The 22,117-nt window shown below is 28.9% G+C and overlaps 1 protein-coding gene across 1 annotated transcript in view; it reads left to right on the top strand.

Moving 5' to 3' along the window:
• The first annotated feature begins 217 nt into the window (after positions 1–217).
• The window catches only part of Clbn (Nuclear export mediator factor NEMF homolog Clbn), a 58,587-nt gene continuing 36,687 nt past the window's right edge, over positions 218–22,117 (top strand). Inside the window, exons 1-2 of the mRNA XM_065514997.1 lie at positions 218–393; positions 464–1,205. Coding sequence (XP_065371069.1) covers positions 338–393; positions 464–1,205 — 798 coding nt within the window. The 5' untranslated portion in view covers positions 218–337. The remainder of the gene's footprint in view (positions 394–463; positions 1,206–22,117) is intronic.

The following is a 22,117-nucleotide window of genomic DNA, read 5'->3' on the forward strand; positions in this document are numbered from 1 at the left end:
TTACTTTGGTAGACTCAGTAGAACAGCTGACTATTTTTTTTACTTTGGTCTGAACTGTCAATTCACTTGTGGTTGTTGTGGCGAAAAATACAACAAGCCCAAAAGCAAAAACAACAACAGGCAACTTTGACAGCTCAGACCTTAAACCAAAAACAAAATTGCTTGTGGTTTTTGTAAATGTTGTATTTGTTGTAGTACTGTCGCTACTTTATTAATTTACTTTGATTATTCCAAAGAATTTGTAATGCGTGTCGCTTAAGATTTTTGTTAAAATAAAGTGGACGAATTAACATTTATATTTGTTTTATAAAAAGTTGTAGTTGAAAATCATAAAGAAATGAAGTTACGCTTTAATTCTTTTGATATTGTATGTGGGGTTACGGAACTACAGTCGTAAGTTGGATAAAAATATAACATGTATTATATATAAAAATACCTACGCATTAATGTACTTTTATCACAGATTAGTCGGACTGCGAGTTAACCAGATCTATGATATTGACAATAAAACTTACCTTATTCGCCTCCAAGGCGGAGGAGAAACGAAAAAAATGCTTCTTATTGAGTCCGGAATACGTTTTCATACAACAGCTTTTGAATGGCCAAAAAATATGTCTCCTTCAGGATTTAGCATGAAATTGCGAAAACACTTGAAAAATAAACGCCTCGAGAAGCTGCAACAACTGGGTGTTGATCGAATTGTGAGCTTGCAATTTGGAATTGGTGAAGCAGCTTATCATGTTATTATTGAGTTATATGATCGTGGTAACATAATTCTAACAGACCACGAAATGACAATTCTTTATATACTTCGGCCTCATCATGAAGGTGAAGATATTCGCTTCGCTGTCCGTGAAAAATATCCAGAGGAACGTGCAAAAAAGGAATTGGCATTGCCAAGTGAAGATGAACTGCGGAATATTATATTAACAGCTAAGCCCGGTGATAATTTGAGACGTTTAATAATGCCAATGGTGGATTGTGGTCCCTCAGTAATCGAGCACGTACTTACAAAGCACAAACTCGATAATTGCATTTTTTCAGCAGGAAATTCTTTGGAGAGTACTAATAACAGTGTTCTGGTTGAAAATGAGACCAAGAAAACTTCTAAAAAGAATAAAAATAAACGAGATCACCACAAGCAGTTAAATACTCGAGAATTTAACAAGGAAAATGATTTAAAGACTTTGATGCTAGCATTAGAGGTATGTAAAAAAAAACAATTTGTAACAACGCCTTCATATATTTAATAATTGGGATGTATAGCACATACTTATAGGATACATAAATTGTATGTGTTCTGTGGCGTTTCTGTTCGGTTCTGCTTCTTTTGCTTTAAAGTTTGTTGGTGGAGTAAAAAATTGACATGTTATCCCACGTCGATTCAAATATCTTCATATAGGAAGCTGCAACGCTTAAACCTTGTATCAGAATATTAGATTATAAAAAGCAAAAATCGATTGCTCGCTTTATTTTGATTTTCTTGCGAAAACAATAAATCAAATTGTTTTATTTTTGTTTTTTCTTTACTTACACACTACAGTTTGTGTCGGCAAGAAACCTACCAATTGTAGTAAGGAAATGTAAGAAAAGACAAAATCACTGTTTATTGTTGGTGTTTTGTTTAAGCTTTGATATTTATACAAATAAAGCTTGAGTGTCTGTAATTCTCAATTACTCTATGGTTTTATTTGTATAATATCTTTAGTTTTTCTAAAGCCTTTTTGGAAAAGGTTTCCTGATGATAAGCAACCAGTGAAATGCGCATAGGAACTAGCTATCCCCCAACAACAAATTTCAGTGAATTTATCAATAAAATTGGGAATTTAGCATAAAAACAATTTCACTAAAATATTACTTTTTTATTCCCGAATAACCTTTTAACAGTAATTTGAGGACTTTTATTTTCCCGTCAAAAAATAAAACTCCTTTCGTTTATTTTCTACTTTTTTCGGTATCTTTATTTTTATTTATTTTATTTATTCAATGTTGTTGTTGTTGTAGCAGCAGTGATTGCTGAGTTGACAGCCCTTGGCCGAGTGAACTCGGGTCATTCCGGTGCGTAGAACCGGCTGTCGAGGGAATGATTTATTCAATTTTAATATATTGTTACGTTTTAACCTTTTCTAAACGTTGGTTTATTTCTTTTAAATAAACCGGATACTTTTGATTGCAAATAAAAGCCGTTTAGTAGTTTAAAAATTGTAACAACTCTTTATTTATTTAAAATGTACAACAACAGAATTAAATAGTCACTCAATGTTTTTATACCCTTCACCATGAGTGGCAAGGGTATATATAAGTTTGTCATTCCGTTTGTAATTTCTACATTTTTCATTTGCGATCCCATAAAGTATATATATTCTGGATCGTTATAGATAGCGGAGTCGATATAGCCATGTCCGTCTGTGTGTTGAAATCAACTTTCCAATTCCCCTAAATAACTTACAAACATGATTGATACATCAAAATCTCCGGTATTCTTCCACCTCGGTTGCTATTTAAAATCGAGAAAATTGGTCCACAAATGGCCGAGATATAAGCAAAAAACCCATGTATTTTGTTAGTGTTTCATGAAATCATGTACATATATCGAGCCCTTAGTGCCAAAATATCGTAAGCGACAAAACACAAATTTTACAGGAGATGGTTTTTTTTTTATTATTTTGAAATTTATACATAGAATTAAAAATGTTTTGATGAGATATATTATAATTTCGTTCAAGCTATTTATTGGCAGCAAAAAAATTATAGTTTGTTCACATTGTGCATTAATTATGGCGTTTACGATATATTTTTTTATATTAGGCTACTTTTATGGAAAAAACTTGTCGCTTACGATATTTATATTTTTCTTGTTTATTTTGATTTAAAGCGATAATAAGTTTAATTCTATATACAGTGGTGGCCAGGAATTTAAGACAAAAATTGTTTGCTAAATTCCATGTAATTGTCAATTATTTTTTCAAATATTTCCATAAATATGTATGCATGAGGACTGTTTTAACACACAAGTGTGTTTTATTCGACTGTGTCAATTCATACATATTCACCACGAACACATACAATTTTTCTACAACTTGACCAAAAAAAATCTTTTTTAAATAAACATATTTTCTCACATTTATATCATTATATTTTTATTATTATAAAATATTCGGACCAAATTTCGTATTTTTAGTTCCATTAGTTTCGCTCATATCATGTTATTAACAGCGGATGTTCGCTGAGGTTGGTCAACGTATTTCCACATATCATTCTCCATATATGTTTTACCGATTTTTCCAAACATTTTTCAGAAACTAGAAACATTAATAATAAATTTCATACCCTTAGAGGTCCCTTTATTTTGGCTCTATCGCACTTAAAATTCAGTTGATGAAAAAAATTCAAGTATGTGTCTTAAATTGGTGGCCACCACTGTATATGTATGTATTTATGTTTTGAATTTATTTAAATTAAATATTAATGAATTCAAAAAAATATAAATTATTAAGTTAAAAATAGTTACATGTAGTAAGTAGATACATTAGAAGAGTTAAAATACATTTATCAAATTGCAGTGTCTATCAGCATCTTTGTAGCTTTATGCAAGCGTGTCCTCAATTTTATCATCACTTTTCATATTAATATGCTCCTGATAATATCTTTGAGGGATTACTTCTGTTTCACACAAATTCCTTAAGTCTCTAAATTTTTGAATATGAATGAAAATAGCAGTGCAAATTCTCTGCGAGATATTAAGTTTTCCCTAATTAAATTGCCACGTAAAAAACAAGATAGACATGTTATATATCAGTGGATAGGGGATTTTTTCTATTTTTCAAAAATGTTTTCAGCTTTTGAAATTGAAAAATGAATGGAATACTTTTTTGAAAAATATGACAAAAAACAACAAAGATACAAAATTTAAAAATTGAAATTTCCAGATAATCTGGGGCAGTTCAGCGACGAACATGGCGAACGTTTTCACCAAGAAATGGTCACAATAGAAAAACATTTCGAAGGAAAAACATAAGGAAACTATTTTCCGAATATTGCTGGTCACTTTTACGGCAAACTGATGATAACGAGTTAAAAAGAAATCGGTTAAGCAAACAGTTCTAAATAAAATGCCTAGAAATGATATTTTTCCAAAAATTTTGTTTTAGTACAATCTTTAATAACTTTGTCAATTTCCGTTTAAATCCTCTAAAGTGTTTAACCCTCTAGTAAGCGTAAATAGCAATAATAGTACATCGAGGGGTGCTATACCAAAAATTGTAGGCGAGAAGGTATAAATAAAAGTAATTTAAGCCCTCAAAAGGTGGAAAGTTCATTAAAGAAGCAAAAGATGAACCACAATCCTTTCTTAAAAAATCGTTATGCGCTCTTAAGTGAAGATAAAAACAAGTAAGAGAGCTATATTCGGCTGTGCCGAATCTTATATACCCTTCACCAAATTATACTTAAAAATATTTTTTTTTAAATAAAAAATGTAAAAAAGTTTTTTCAAAATTTTTTTTTTTAAATTTCTTTAATTAATTTTTTTTCAAAAATGTTTTTAGCTTTTGAAATTGAAAAATGCATGGAATACTTTTTTGAAAAATATGAAACAAAACAACAAAAATACAAAATTTTAAAATTGAAATTAAATTTTTATTTATGAATATTATTTTATGAAATTTTACAGTTATATAGATTTTTGTTTTGAAAATGGAAAATTAAAACCAATTTCTAAATTTGTTATCGTGAATCCCGCAATTCCTAAAAAAGTTTTGAAAATCCCAAAAATGAGATTTTTTTAGTTTTTTGTCTATAATTATTTATAAAATAATTAAGAACATATTGGGCCATCTAAAATGGGTTATTATATTTTGATATCGACTATGCGATTTGAGAATTTTTGCCCTAAATTTGAATTTTACATAAAAAATAGGCGTTTTTTGGATGGACCTGGTCCTCTCGGTATCAAACATTTTCAAATTTTTTTCATTGGAAATATTTGATCAAAAAGTATAATTTCCTTATACATCTTCTTAGAAAATTTTTAAATAATTAAAAAAAAAATATTTAAAAATTAAATTCAAACTAGGCCAGTATATTTAAACAATTTTTTTTATTTGACACTTACATTTCTTGATAGTCCAACAAAGGAAAATTAATGAAAATCTGGAAATATTTGGATCCGTTATTATCAAACAACTGGAGTAGAGTGGGTGAAAATGTTAAAATTTAATTTTCAAATGCGAATTGATAGGTACGACGAGGTTTTTTGTATTGAGTGACGAGGAGATTCTACATGTGTAATTTTTTAGAAATCGGAACACAAACGAAGAAATGCGATCGTTTTAAAAATTTAACATACCCGAAGTGTGCTACTTTGGGGACCCCTGTCCGCGCACCTGGTTGGCCCATGTGGCCCTTATTCAAAATTCCTCTTTGCGCATGTGAAATTTCATTCAAACCGGACTAACCATATAGAAGTTACAGATTTATTTCTCACTTTTTTATATACCACTGTGTGTCGCTTACGATAAAATCCGTTTACTGTAAAATGTAAATATTGACTTACGATAAAATCCTACCCCCTATATTTTTGAAGTTATCAATTTTGATATTCTGAGAACACTAAAACATCAGTCGGTCCATAAAATTTTAATTTCTGTAATAAAAAAAATATTTAGAAATTGTCGCTTACGATAATTTGGCGCAAGGGCTCGATATAATAGCATAATAAAAAGAAAACAAAAGTTTAGTTGTGTGTATATATGCATGTATGTAGATGTGTGTAATACACATTGAGTATATTCACCAATTCTATTTTGTTTCTTTGTAAATCTTATTCTCTAACAAAATAGAGAGAGTTGTTTATAATGAGTTCTCATATGAACAGTGTTGCCACTTCATGTGTAATTACACATATTGTGTGTAATTTAAACTTGGATGTGTAGCCCATGTGTAATTGAATGAATGTGTAATTCATGTGTAATTTTAAATTCCAATTATATCCAAAATAAGTATATTGTCAATGTATGTCTTCAATCATTTTTAGTATTGTTCAGATTTCAAAACCGACTGAAAATAAATATGTACGTTTATATGAAGGAAAGTAGCTATATCCTCTATTTTAGTTGATAAATAAATTGACAAATCTAGTATCGCTAAATGTATTCATATTTATTATATTTTACTATAATTTATATATATGTATATCATTTAATTATATGTATGAAGATATGAATCAAGTTTGAACTAAATTAACATTAAGGTTTGCATAAAAATACGATAAATAATTTGGAGATTATTGCTATGTTGTTCGCAATATTTTAAAAATATAAACGTTACAAAAATTATACATTTCTTTACCTACAAGATTTTACCGGTAAAGTGTTCATTTACTTTTTTCTATATTTCTCTCTCGCTATAATTTATAACAAATAGTAAAAAATATTTAACTTTCACCCATGTTCTGGAAAACACAGCGTTTTCAAATCGCTTATGGTTTAAAAAACGCAAAACGCATTTCACCATGTTCTGAAAACCGTGCGATTTGTTATTGGTTTCAGTATACACTAGCAGTTTCAAAAATAATTTTAAATTTTTTATATAAAACAAAAACAAATTTTTTAAATTTTGTTTTTGCTATCCATATAAATATCACTTAGGTGACGTGATTTACAAAATTAGGTGCTTAATATAAATTAGGAATAAATTCAAATTCGAAGGCAAACAGTGTGCTATTTTTTTAAATATTGTTAAATTTTTAATAGAAATGTAACAATCTTCGAATGAACATTGGTTAATATCTATTTGTTAAAATCGTATTTGTGATTGACATATTTGACTGATCTCAAGAATTCATTAAATTAGAAAAGTTCACTAAAAAATAAGTAAGAGAGCTATATTCGGCTGTGCCGAATCTTATATCTTATCACCTAATTATACTTAAAAATATTTTTTTTAAATTAGTTTTTTAATTTTTTTAAAAAAAGTTTTTCCCATTTTTTTTCAAAAAAGAATTTGCGACAAAAAAAAATTTGTTTGATGAAAAAAAAATCGGATTAAAAATATTTTTCCCGATTTTGACCCATTGTAGGTCCAACTTACTATAGCCTTATATACATCGTTGCAATGACTTTGAAATATCTATTATTAGATATCCATATTGTCTATATTAGTGACTCAGTTATCCAGATATAGATAAAAAATAGGTCAAAAATCGAGGTTTTCCCAGTTTTTTCCTAGTATCTCAGCCATTCATGGCGAAAGGTATAAAAAGAGATTGCTGACTTTGCTTTAATAATTTCATATATCCAATGGCGGAAATTACTGCCATTAAACGCGCATCCAACTGGCTGAGGTATTATCGAATATCTGGTGATATACATACATATGTATATTTACTGACAGCAAGGCTGCCGTTAACGGAATAGCGGGTGTCTTTACGACATCAAGGTTAACCGAGGAATGCCGGGTATCTCTAGATGAGATAGCAAGACATTCTAGGATAACGCTTATATGGGTCCCTGGACACGATGGAAATCAGGGTAATTGTATAGCAGATGATCTGGCCAAAAGGGGTGCGATGTTGAGTGAGGAGGCGATCGACCCTTTTTCTGGTATTTCCCTTGTTAAATGCAAGATGGCTGCTCAGCAGAAATTGTATGAGACTGCACAAAACAGGTGGACTAATGAACCTTCCTGTGCTACAGCGAGGTCGACTTGGCCCGTATATGATGCCAACAGGACGAATCTACTTGTAGAATACCGTCGTGAGCAAATAAGGCTAATTGTCTCCTTTATTACAGGGTACTGTTTAATCGGGACACATGCTAGAAGATTGGGCCTACGGTACAATGATTACTGTAGAAGCTGTCATAATGAAGAAGAGGAGGAGACTGTATATCACCTTTTCTGCCAATGCCCGGCTCTTACAAACCTGAGGGAACGCATCCTTGGATTTCCATTCCTATCATGCTTGGACGAGCTATCGAGGATGAATCTTAGACGAATCTACTCCTTCATCCGGGAATCTGGCTGGTTTAATTGGGTATCACAATGGGATCAGATTTAAATGGACCCAAGTGAGCTGCTTGAGGAGCAGCAGCCCATGGAACCTAACCTAATTCCTGGATAAATTAAAATCTGCGCAAGTGAAAATTGTCCATAATTGACACTAAGTGATCGTATTTGGTCCAAACATCTCATAGTCCAAACCTTTTGTATTCATGTACGTTTTAAAAATCTTGTATTCACAATATGACCCACCTTTAGACAATTTCTACTATTGCAATCACAAAAATTACATGTGTAATTTTTTCTCGTATGTGTAATTTAGGAATAAGGCATGTGTAGTTTATAATTTTATTGGTGGCAACACTGCATATGAACAGCTCTATCATGGTGTAATGATATACAAGGTGACATTAATCAAACAGCTGATTATTTTTTTGCTCGAGTTCGTTTACAACTTTAATCTTGTCAAAATTGTTTTTGCTGTAGTTTGTATACATTATGTCAGTTGTTTTTGACACTATAAAAGTTATTTGTTTTTGTATTGTTGTATTTGTTGCCGTAACGCATACACCTTATAATCATTATGCCATGAACTCTATCATACGTAAACAGAACACACCCAACAACAACATTCTACATTGTAGAATGTTGTTGTTGGGTAGAATCTACAATGTGGAATGAAATGAGAATTACAAATCAAACACACGCGTGCATAATTTGTATGTATTTGAGTGCGTTTGGTTTATTTTTTTTTATTTTTGTTATTTTTTTTTCAACATACAATTAAGGTATACTTTGGTGAAGGGTATATAAGTTTCGGCACAGCCGACTATAGCTCTGTTACTTGTTTTATACACGTTTATAAATTCGCAGAAATACAGACACACTTTATAATGTACACGAATTCACTTGAAAAACACAGCACTGTTGATGTTTATTCGAAAAGCGTCTCCGATAAACTCACTAACGACTGCAACCTCTGCCACTATTTATAACACTGCCATCTGCACTGCCATCTGCACACAAGTGGCAACGCTGAACAGCTGACATAAAAAATTAAAAAAAACAAGTAACAGCTATATTCGGCTGTGCCAAATCTTATATACCCTTCACCAAAGTATACCTTAATATAAATACTAAATACAGTGATGAAGGTTTGTGTATTGAAAAACAACCACAACAACCAAATGTATTTATAAATATATATGTACATTAGAGTGCTCCAAAAAAATAAAATTGCGAATTTTGACCGTCCCCCCCTCTAGAATTGTTCTATGTATTGTAGAAACACATTGTGTAAAATATTAGGATGATAGGATAACGTTTACTGGTGGCGCAACGACGCTGAAGTTTTGAGGTGCATTTACAAGGGGTAAATATGCAATTTTTTCAGTTTTTGTAAAAATTTTGCCATTAAATAATGACTTTTACAATTTAATTTAAAAGAATCGAAATGTGTACGTAATTGTCGTTATAATAAGATATAAAAGACAAAAATTGGTGAAAAAATGTTAAAGTTATTAAATAATCGCCAGGCCATTAACGGGTCTCAGGCCACTAGAACAAGAAATTTATGAACAAAATTAACATATTTTGAGAAATATTAAAATAAAAGCTTATTTTTACTTAAAATATATCCATATTTACTTGTATATGAGTTTTTGTCCTCGTAGGATACCGTTAACCTATTCGCAGGTATGACCAAAAAAATTAAATTTTTTTAACGGCAGTTTCAAAACTCCAATTTCAAATTTTTAAAAATTTTGTTAAACAAATTTCAGAATTTTTTGATCATCACATGGGGATTTATTGACAACATAATAGGGAATAAAAATGTGAAAAAAGTATGTCAATACCTCCTATAGTTTGTCCGTACCTGCGATATAAATTTTGCGATTTTCGAGAAAAACTAATTTTTTGGCCATATTTTGGGGAATGACCAGAATTTCCTTACTGTAATGATTTTTAAGTAAAAGCTATTTAGAATAATATAGTCCAGGTAATTTTAAATATAGTCTGAAAGTTTTACTAAAATCGGAAAACTTTAACCCTTAAATCGTGAAGGTCAAAGGTCAATTTTTTCAATATTTGGAATTTCTCATGGAAAGATAGCGAAATATTATATATTTTTGGGCCGATTTTGATGAAACTTAAGAAAAATATAAAATGATGTCTAGTATTCACAAATAACAGTACAAAAATGGAAATTAACCCTTAATACCACTTGGGGTCCAAATGACCCTCAACTTTTAAAATCAAGAAAAACACATTCATTTTGACCCCAAGTACTGTTAAGGGTTAATTTCCATTTTTGTACTGTTATTTGTGAATACTAGACTTCATTTTATATTTTTCTTAAGTTTCATCAAAATCGGCCCAAAAATATATAATATTTCGCTATCTTTCCATGAGAAATTCCAAATATTGAAAAAATTGACCTTTGACCTTCACGATTTAAGGGTTAAAGTGTTCCGATTTTAGTAAAACTTTCAGACTATATTTAAAATTACCTGGACTATATTATTCTAAATAGCTTTTACTTAAAAATCATTACAGTAAGGAAATTCTGGTCATTCCCCAAAATATGGCCAAAAAATTAGTTTTTCTCGAAAATCGCAAAATTTATATCGCAGGTACCGACAAACTATAGGAGGTATTGACATACTTTTTTCACATTTTTATTCCCTATTATGTTGTCAATAAATCCCCATGTGATGATCAAAAAATTCTGAAATTTGTTTAACAAAATTTTTAAAAATTTGAAATTGGAGTTTTGAAACTGCCGTTAAAAAAATTTAATTTTTTTGGTCATACCTGCGAATAGGTTAACGGTATCCTACGAGGACGAAAACTCATATACAAGTAAATATGGATATATTTTAAGTAAAAATAAGCTTTTATTTTAATATTTCTCAAAATATGTTAATTTTGTTCATAAATTTCTTGTTCTAGTGGCCTGAGACCCGTTAATGGCCTGGCGATTTTTTAATAACTTTAACATTTTTTCACCAATTTTTGTCTTTTATATCTTATTATAACGACAATTACGTACACATTTCGATTCTTTTAAATTAAATTGTAAAAGTCATTATTTAATGGCAAAATTTTTACAAAAACTGAAAAAATTGCATATTTACCCCTTGTAAATGCACCTCAAAACTTCAGCGTCGTTGCGCCACCAGTTAACGTTATCCTATCATCCTAATATTTTACACAACGTGTTTCTACAATACATAGAACAATTCTAGAGGGGGGGACGGCCTGTACCTTGAAAGTTTTTTTCGTCCATACAATCTTGGAGCACTCTAATGTACATCTTTACTCATGCAAAACTAAACAAATAAACAAAACAAGACTTGTATAAAAGTATACCTTAATTGTATGTTGGAAAAAAATAACAACTAAAATAAAAACAAGTAAAAGTGCTATATTCGGCTATGCCGAATCTTATATACCCTTCACCTTTGTTGTGGATGCATTATTATTTCTTATAATTAGTATATAGGTATGTACATTGCCCACTTTCAGCGTACAGCATCCTAAATTTATCAAGAACACAACAAATAACAACAACGCCAAACGAAACAAAACACCAAAAGAAAAAACAAAAACAAAATACACAAGCCAATGAAACCAACACACATCCAAACATACGTTTAATTGTATAAAAAACAACAACGCCAAAAGAAACAAAACACAAAAGAAAAACTAAATACGCAACGCATGCACATCCAAACATACGATTTGTTGCTTTTTTGTAAAAAAACCAACACACAACCAAACAAACGTTTAGTTGTATAAAAAACAACAACAACGCCAAAAGAAACAAAACACAAAAAAAAAACAAAATACACAAAACTTGCACATCCAAACATACGTTTTGTTGTTTTTTTGTCAAAGCATGCAATACATTGTGTTTTTTGATGAAATTTTCAGAGGTTGTCTCGGATTTTTGCTCATATCTCCGTTATTTATGGACGGATTTTGCTGATTTTAAATAGCAAAATTCTCGAAAGTATGTCTGACAGAATTGTTGAAGATTTGGATCCCGGAGATATCTGGGGCCTTCAGAAAATTGATTTCAACAGACAGACAGACAGACAGACAGACGGACAGACAGACAGACAGACAGACAGACAGACAGACGGACATGGCTTAATCGACTCCGCTATCTATAAGGATCCAGAATATATATACTTTATAGGGTCGGAAATGAAAAATGTAGAAATTACAAACGGAATGACAAACTTATATATACCCTTCTCACGAAGCTGAAGGGTATAAAAAAATAAACCAAACGCACTCAAATACATACAAATTATGCACGCGTGTGTTTGATCAGGGCTGTCAGATGTGGCGATTTCTCGCCTTTGGCGATCAAAATTTCCAATTGGCGACATGGCGATTTACAGACTAGTTGGCGATTTATTTGGCGATTTTTTAACAAATTATTTGTTTTTCTTGAACTATTTTTGTTGATATTTATTAACCCAATAGTTAATAAAACTAATCATTTATAATATGATAATATGGATGCATGTAGCATACATGAGAAAATAGTTTCAACAATATTAATTTTTTCTTCTAAAATGTTTAAGCCGTCATTTTTAAGTAATAATGGAAATATTGATAACTTAATATGCTCATTAAAATTGACTATTGGTTCGACGGATTCGATTCCAATATCGATTTTGGCACAGAATTTGAAATGGAATTACAAAATATAAAAATGCTGTTTACGTATGATAGAGTTGCTCATTTGAGAACTCATAAACAACTCTCTCTATTTTGTTAGAGAATAAGATTTACAAAGAAACAAAATAGAATTGGTGAATATACTCAATGTGTATTACACATCTACATACATATATACACACAACTAAACTTTTGTTTTCTTTTTATTATGCTATTATATATGTACATGATTTCATGAAACACTAACAAAATACATGGGTTTTGGGTTTTTTGCTTATACATATCTCGGTCATTTGTGGACCAATTTTCTCGATTTTAAATAGCAACCGAGCTGGAAGAATTCCGGAGATTTTGATGTATCAATCATGTTTGTAAGTTATTTAGGGGATTTGGAAAGTTGATTTCAACACACAGATGGACAGGCGGACTATGGCTATATCGACTCCGCTATCTATAACGATCCAGAATATATATAATTTATGGGGTCGCAAATGAAAAATGTAGAAATTACAAACGGAATGACAAACTTATATACCCTTGCCACTCATGGTGAAGGGTATAAAAAATCAAAAAAACGTAAACAATAAAAGTAACCTGGACATCTAAAGAAAGAAAGTTGTTTGTTGTGGAAAAATGGAAAAGAAAGATTAATCATAATTACGATATTTTGGTACTAATTTTATTGATAACTGTTCAATAATTGCAAAATCTCTACCAATATCTTGTAACTTAAACATTTTTTACTTTGTGACGAACTTTTTTACTCGGCGAAGAACAGCTGATGCTGTTGTTAAACGAGTTAAAAACAACTTTAGCTAGTTTTATATTTAGAGTCCACTTTAGCGTCAGAAGTCCACTCTTAATTAAAGTCAAGTTTAATTCTCTTAAAATGTACTTTATTTTTGACTATGATTATGGGCCCATGTTTTTAACATTTTTTTTAAAATATGAACGGAAGTATGAAATTTTTTTTTTAATACATTTTACACAGGTTTTTATATTTCAAGATTTCAACATTTAGAATATTATGAAAATAAATTCTTAATAGCAAAATATTCTGAAAAATCGACAGAAATAATTTTTAATTAAATTTCATGCCTTTTTTGATATTTTTTTTATTTTACACAATTATTTAATTTTAATTTTTTTTTAAATATACTTTATTTTGTCTAACCTCTACATGAAATACCTGACTTAAATATATCTTTTCAAATAGTGGCATAGATTTTCAAATACATATTACACTTTTGCTGTGTTTTTGCTGAACATTTTTCATTTTACTTATCTTATTTGCGTTACTGGCTACAGCAAGAAATCTATTTTATCATTTTTATAAAATAAATTTTTAATGAAATTTTTAATAAATAAAACGAATTGAATTGAAATATGAAATTGAAATATGTAAATACAGTTTCATACAGATGTCTGTATGCATACGACATTGGTAGTTTTAATTAGAGTATTTTTAATGAAATCTAAACCAATAGCAAAGGTTGAACCTAGCTAAATATAAAAAAATAAACATTCTTGTTTAGAATTTTCGGAATACAACATTTTATTTATCCTCAATAAAGCTAAAACGAAACATCCATCAGAATTATTATACTAAAAATAATCATATGTTTACGTAGACCAGTTTAATGGTAAAAAATTTCATATTCTATGCTGTTTTACCCAAAATTTAGAAGAAAAACTCCAAAAAATAGGGTATGTAATGTGCATATGAAATAAAAAAAATCGATATTTCGAAAACGCGAGCTGACTGAAAAATACAAGTGTAACATACTGCTGTGAGTTCATCAACTCGTACAAAATGTAGTTGAAATTTCCGGCACCAAAATATCTGTTCCGCTGGTGTAATTAAACCAATATTGGGAAATCATTTACTTACATCCCTAAATCACAAAAATCGTAAATATCGTTTAAAACAATTACTCTTACTCAAATCTTTTGGCTTCAATTGCCAATCACGATAGATATAATTTGTTTATGAAAACTCTCATGTAAAATTATACACCTACAACAAGGATTAACACAAACCGATGTCGAAACATTTTTTTTAGAGTACACCACCATTAGTCTTAATTATACGATCTCGTTAGGATCGGATATTTGTGAGTTATATCTGGTTTTCATTTGGTCATTTGTCATTTTAATTCGTCTCCGGATGAGTTCATGCATTTCTTTTTCTGCTGAAGTACCTTCACCCATCTTGGAACCTGGCCTGATGATCTTTTCTCTGCGGGCCAGACCAAGCACTCCAACAGGAACCATTCCGTCGTTGCACTGTTCAATGAGGGGCTCCATTGTTACATGGCCACTTTTCACATCTGCTTGTTCCAACACCAACAAATCTTTGTATATACAATCCTCCACTTCCTCACGGGCCCATACCAAATCCTCTGATTGCTGTGGCAACCTTTTGTGCTCAACAAAAACTAACTTTCTTACTTGAGACTTGCTCTCATATCCGACGTCAAGCGGTATTTTAACATTTCGCGAATTCATGAATTTTTGTCCCATATCCAAAGTAATGCTGTGACTAATCATGAAGTCTGCACCAATGATTACTTCGTCCACAATATCGGCAACAACAAAGACATGATTTACGCTAATACCACCAATAGTTAGTTTTTTTTTATTAATTCTTCATTTACATAACCGAGCCCTTAAGGGCCTTATATGGTTAATAAAAGCTACTAGCTATATATAAAAACTACAATACAGTTTCACATTAACTTTACCATGGACAGCGACAGGCTCTGCAGTAGCGGTGCGTATGTATGTATGTATGTATGTATGTATGTATGTATGTATGTATGTATGTATGTATGTATGTATGTATGTATGTATGTATGTATGTATGTATGTATGTATGTATGTATGTATGTATGTATGTATGTATGTATGTATGTATGTATGTATGTATGTATGTATGTATGTATGTATGTATGTATGTATGTATGTATGTATGTATGTATGTATGTATGTATGTATGTATGTATGTATGTATGTATGTATGTATGTATGTATGTATGTATGTATGTATGTATGTATGTATGTATGTATGTATGTATGTATGTATGTATGTATGTATGTATGTATGTATGTATGTATGTATGTATGTATGTATGTATGTATGTATGTATGTATGTATGTATGTATGTATGTATGTATGTATGTATGTATGTATGTATGTATGTATGTATGTATGTATGTATGTATGTATGTATGTATGTATGTATGTATGTATGTATGTATGTATGTATGTATGTATGTATGTATGTATGTATGTATGTATGTATGTATGTATGTATGTATGTATGTATGTATGTATGTATGTATGTATGTATGTATGTATGTATGTATGTATGTATGTATGTATGTATGTATGTATGTATGTATGTATGTATGTATGTATGTATGTATGTATGTATGTATGTATGTATGTATGTATGTATGTATGTATGTATGTATGTATGTATGTATGTATGTATGTATGTATGTATGTATGTATGTATGTATGTATGTATGTATGTATGTATGTATGTATGTATGTATGTATGTATGTATGTATGTATGTATGTATGTATGTATGTATGTATGTATGTATGTATGTATGTATGTATGTATGTATGTATGTATGTATGTATGTATGTATGTATGTATGTATGTATGTATGTATGTATGTATGTATGTATGTATGTATGTATGTATGTATGTATGTATGTATGTATGTATGTATGTATGTATGTATGTATGTATGTATGTATGTATGTATGTATGTATGTATGTATGTATGTATGTATGTATGTATGTATGTATGTATGTATGTATGTATGTATGTATGTATGTATGTATGTATGTATGTATGTATGTATGTATGTATGTATGTATGTATGTATGTATGTATGTATGTATGTATGTATGTATGTATGTATGTATGTATGTATGTATGTATGTATGTATGTATGTATGTATGTATGTATGTATGTATGTATGTATGTATGTATGTATGTATGTATGTATGTATGTATGTATGTATGTATGTATGTATGTATGTATGTATGTATGTATGTATGTATGTATGTATGTATGTATGTATGTATGTATGTATGTATGTATGTATGTATGTATGTATGTATGTATGTATGTATGTATGTATGTATGTATGTATGTATGTATGTATGTATGTATGTATGTATGTATGTATGTATGTATGTATGTATGTATGTATGTATGTATGTATGTATGTATGTATGTATGTATGTATGTATGTATGTATGTATGTATGTATGTATGTATGTATGTATGTATGTATGTATGTATGTATGTATGTATGTATGTATGTATGTATGTATGTATGTATGTATGTATGTATGTATGTATGTATGTATGTATGTATGTATGTATGTATGTATGTATGTATGTATGTATGTATGTATGTATGTATGTATGTATGTATGTATGTATGTATGTATGTATGTATGTATGTATGTATGTATGTATGTATGTATGTATGTATGTATGTATGTATGTATGTATGTATGTATGTATGTATGTATGTATGTATGTATGTATGTATGTATGTATGTATGTATGTATGTATGTATGTATGTATGTATGTATGTATGTATGTATGTATGTATGTATGTATGTATGTATGTATGTATGTATGTATGTATGTATGTATGTATGTATGTATGTATGTATGTATGTATGTATGTATGTATGTATGTATGTATGTATGTATGTATGTATGTATGTATGTATGTATGTATGTATGTATGTATGTATGTATGTATGTATGTATGTATGTATGTATGTATGTATGTATGTATGTATGTATGTATGTATGTATGTATGTATGTATGTATGTATGTATGTATGTATGTATGTATGTATGTATGTATGTATGTATGTATGTATGTATGTATGTATGTATGTATGTATGTATGTATGTATGTATGTATGTATGTATGTATGTATGTATGTATGTATGTATGTATGTATGTATGTATGTATGTATGTATGTATGTATGTATGTATGTATGTATGTATGTATGTATGTATGTATGTATGTATGTATGTATGTATGTATGTATGTATGTATGTATGTATGTATGTATGTATGTATGTATGTATGTATGTATGTATGTATGTATGTATGTATGTATGTATGTATGTATGTATGTATGTATGTATGTATGTATGTATGTATGTATGTATGTATGTATGTATGTATGTATGTATGTATGTATGTATGTATGTATGTATGTATGTATGTATGTATGTATGTATGTATGTATGTATGTATGTATGTATGTATGTATGTATGTATGTATGTATGTATGTATGTATGTATGTATGTATGTATGTATGTATGTATGTATGTATGTATGTATGTATGTATGTATGTATGTATGTATGTATGTATGTATGTATGTATGTATGTATGTATGTATGTATGTATGTATGTATGTATGTATGTATGTATGTATGTATGTATGTATGTATGTATGTATGTATGTATGTATGTATGTATGTATGTATGTATGTATGTATGTATGTATGTATGTATGTATGTATGTATGTATGTATGTATGTATGTATGTATGTATGTATGTATGTATGTATGTATGTATGTATGTATGTATGTATGTATGTATGTATGTATGTATGTATGTATGTATGTATGTATGTATGTATGTATGTATGTATGTATGTATGTATGTATGTATGTATGTATGTATGTATGTATGTATGTATGTATGTATGTATGTATGTATGTATGTATGTATGTATGTATGTATGTATGTATGTATGTATGTATGTATGTATGTATGTATGTATGTATGTATGTATGTATGTATGTATGTATGTATGTATGTATGTATGTATGTATGTATGTATGTATGTATGTATGTATGTATGTATGTATGTATGTATGTATGTATGTATGTATGTATGTATGTATGTATGTATGTATGTATGTATGTATGTATGTATGTATGTATGTATGTATGTATGTATGTATGTATGTATGTATGTATGTATGTATGTATGTATGTATGTATGTATGTATGTATGTATGTATGTATGTATGTATGTATGTATGTATGTATGTATGTATGTATGTATGTATGTATGTATGTATGTATGTATGTATGTATGTATGTATGTATGTATGTATGTATGTATGTATGTATGTATGTATGTATGTATGTATGTATGTATGTATGTATGTATGTATGTATGTATGTATGTATGTATGTATGTATGTATGTATGTATGTATGTATGTATGTATGTATGTATGTATGTATGTATGTATGTATGTATGTATGTATGTATGTATGTATGTATGTATGTATGTATGTATGTATGTATGTATGTATGTATGTATGTATGTATGTATGTATGTATGTATGTATGTATGTATGTATGTATGTATGTATGTATGTATGTATGTATGTATGTATGTATGTATGTATGTATGTATGTATGTATGTATGTATGTATGTATGTATGTATGTATGTATGTATGTATGTATGTATGTATGTATGTATGTATGTATGTATGTATGTATGTATGTATGTATGTATGTATGTATGTATGTATGTATGTATGTATGTATGTATGTATGTATGTATGTATGTATGTATGTATGTATGTATGTATGTATGTATGTATGTATGTATGTATGTATGTATGTATGTATGTATGTATGTATGTATGTATGTATGTATGTATGTATGTATGTATGTATGTATGTATGTATGTATGTATGTATGTATGTATGTATGTATGTATGTATGTATGTATGTATGTATGTATGTATGTATGTATGTATGTATGTATGTATGTATGTATGTATGTATGTATGTATGTATGTATGTATGTATGTATGTATGTATGTATGTATGTATGTATGTATGTATGTATGTATGTATGTATGTATGTATGTATGTATGTATGTATGTATGTATGTATGTATGTATGTATGTATGTATGTATGTATGTATGTATGTATGTATGTATGTATGTATGTATGTATGTATGTATGTATGTATGTATGTATGTATGTATGTATGTATGTATGTATGTATGTATGTATGTATGTATGTATGTATGTATGTATGTATGTATGTATGTATGTATGTATGTATGTATGTATGTATGTATGTATGTATGTATGTATGTATGTATGTATGTATGTATGTATGTATGTATGTATGTATGTATGTATGTATGTATGTATGTATGTATGTATGTATGTATGTATGTATGTATGTATGTATGTATGTATGTATGTATGTATGTATGTATGTATGTATGTATGTATGTATGTATGTATGTATGTATGTATGTATGTATGTATGTATGTATGTATGTATGTATGTATGTATGTATGTATGTATGTATGTATGTATGTATGTATGTATGTATGTATGTATGTATGTATGTATGTATGTATGTATGTATGTATGTATGTATGTATGTATGTATGTATGTATGTATGTATGTATGTATGTATGTATGTATGTATGTATGTATGTATGTATGTATGTATGTATGTATGTATGTATGTATGTATGTATGTATGTATGTATGTATGTATGTATGTATGTATGTATGTATGTATGTATGTATGTATGTATGTATGTATGTATGTATGTATGTATGTATGTATGTATGTATGTATGTATGTATGTATGTATGTATGTATGTATGTATGTATGTATGTATGTATGTATGTATGTATGTATGTATGTATGTATGTATGTATGTATGTATGTATGTATGTATGTATGTATGTATGTATGTATGTATGTATGTATGTATGTATGTATGTATGTATGTATGTATGTATGTATGTATGTATGTATGTATGTATGTATGTATGTATGTATGTATGTATGTATGTATGTATGTATGTATGTATGTATGTATGTATGTATGTATGTATGTATGTATGTATGTATGTATGTATGTATGTATGTATGTATGTATGTATGTATGTATGTATGTATGTATGTATGTATGTATGTATGTATGTATGTATGTATGTATGTATGTATGTATGTATGTATGTATGTATGTATGTATGTATGTATGTATGTATGTATGTATGTATGTATGTATGTATGTATGTATGTATGTATGTATGTATGTATGTATGTATGTATGTATGTATGTATGTATGTATGTATGTATGTATGTATGTATGTATGTATGTATGTATGTATGTATGTATGTATGTATGTATGTATGTATGTATGTATGTATGTATGTATGTATGTATGTATGTATGTATGTATGTATGTATGTATGTATGTATGTATGTATGTATGTATGTATGTATGTATGTATGTATGTATGTATGTATGTATGTATGTATGTATGTATGTATGTATGTATGTATGTATGTATGTATGTATGTATGTATGTATGTATGTATGTATGTATGTATGTATGTATGTATGTATGTATGTATGTATGTATGTATGTATGTATGTATGTATGTATGTATGTATGTATGTATGTATGTATGTATGTATGTATGTATGTATGTATGTATGTATGTATGTATGTATGTATGTATGTATGTATGTATGTATGTATGTATGTATGTATGTATGTATGTATGTATGTATGTATGTATGTATGTATGTATGTATGTATGTATGTATGTATGTATGTATGTATGTATGTATGTATGTATGTATGTATGTATGTATGTATGTATGTATGTATGTATGTATGTATGTATGTATGTATGTATGTATGTATGTATGTATGTATGTATGTATGTATGTATGTATGTATGTATGTATGTATGTATGTATGTATGTATGTATGTATGTATGTATGTATGTATGTATGTATGTATGTATGTATGTATGTATGTATGTATGTATGTATGTATGTATGTATGTATGTATGTATGTATGTATGTATGTATGTATGTATGTATGTATGTATGTATGTATGTATGTATGTATGTATGTATGTATGTATGTATGTATGTATGTATGTATGTATGTATGTATGTATGTATGTATGTATGTATGTATGTATGTATGTATGTATGTATGTATGTATGTATGTATGTATGTATGTATGTATGTATGTATGTATGTATGTATGTATGTATGTATGTATGTATGTATGTATGTATGTATGTATGTATGTATGTATGTATGTATGTATGTATGTATGTATGTATGTATGTATGTATGTATGTATGTATGTATGTATGTATGTATGTATGTATGTATGTATGTATGTATGTATGTATGTATGTATGTATGTATGTATGTATGTATGTATGTATGTATGTATGTATGTATGTATGTATGTATGTATGTATGTATGTATGTATGTATGTATGTATGTATGTATGTATGTATGTATGTATGTA

Source organism: Calliphora vicina, chromosome 1, assembly GCF_958450345.1.
Source record: "Calliphora vicina chromosome 1, idCalVici1.1, whole genome shotgun sequence".
Taxonomy (NCBI): Eukaryota; Metazoa; Arthropoda; class Insecta; order Diptera; family Calliphoridae; genus Calliphora; species Calliphora vicina.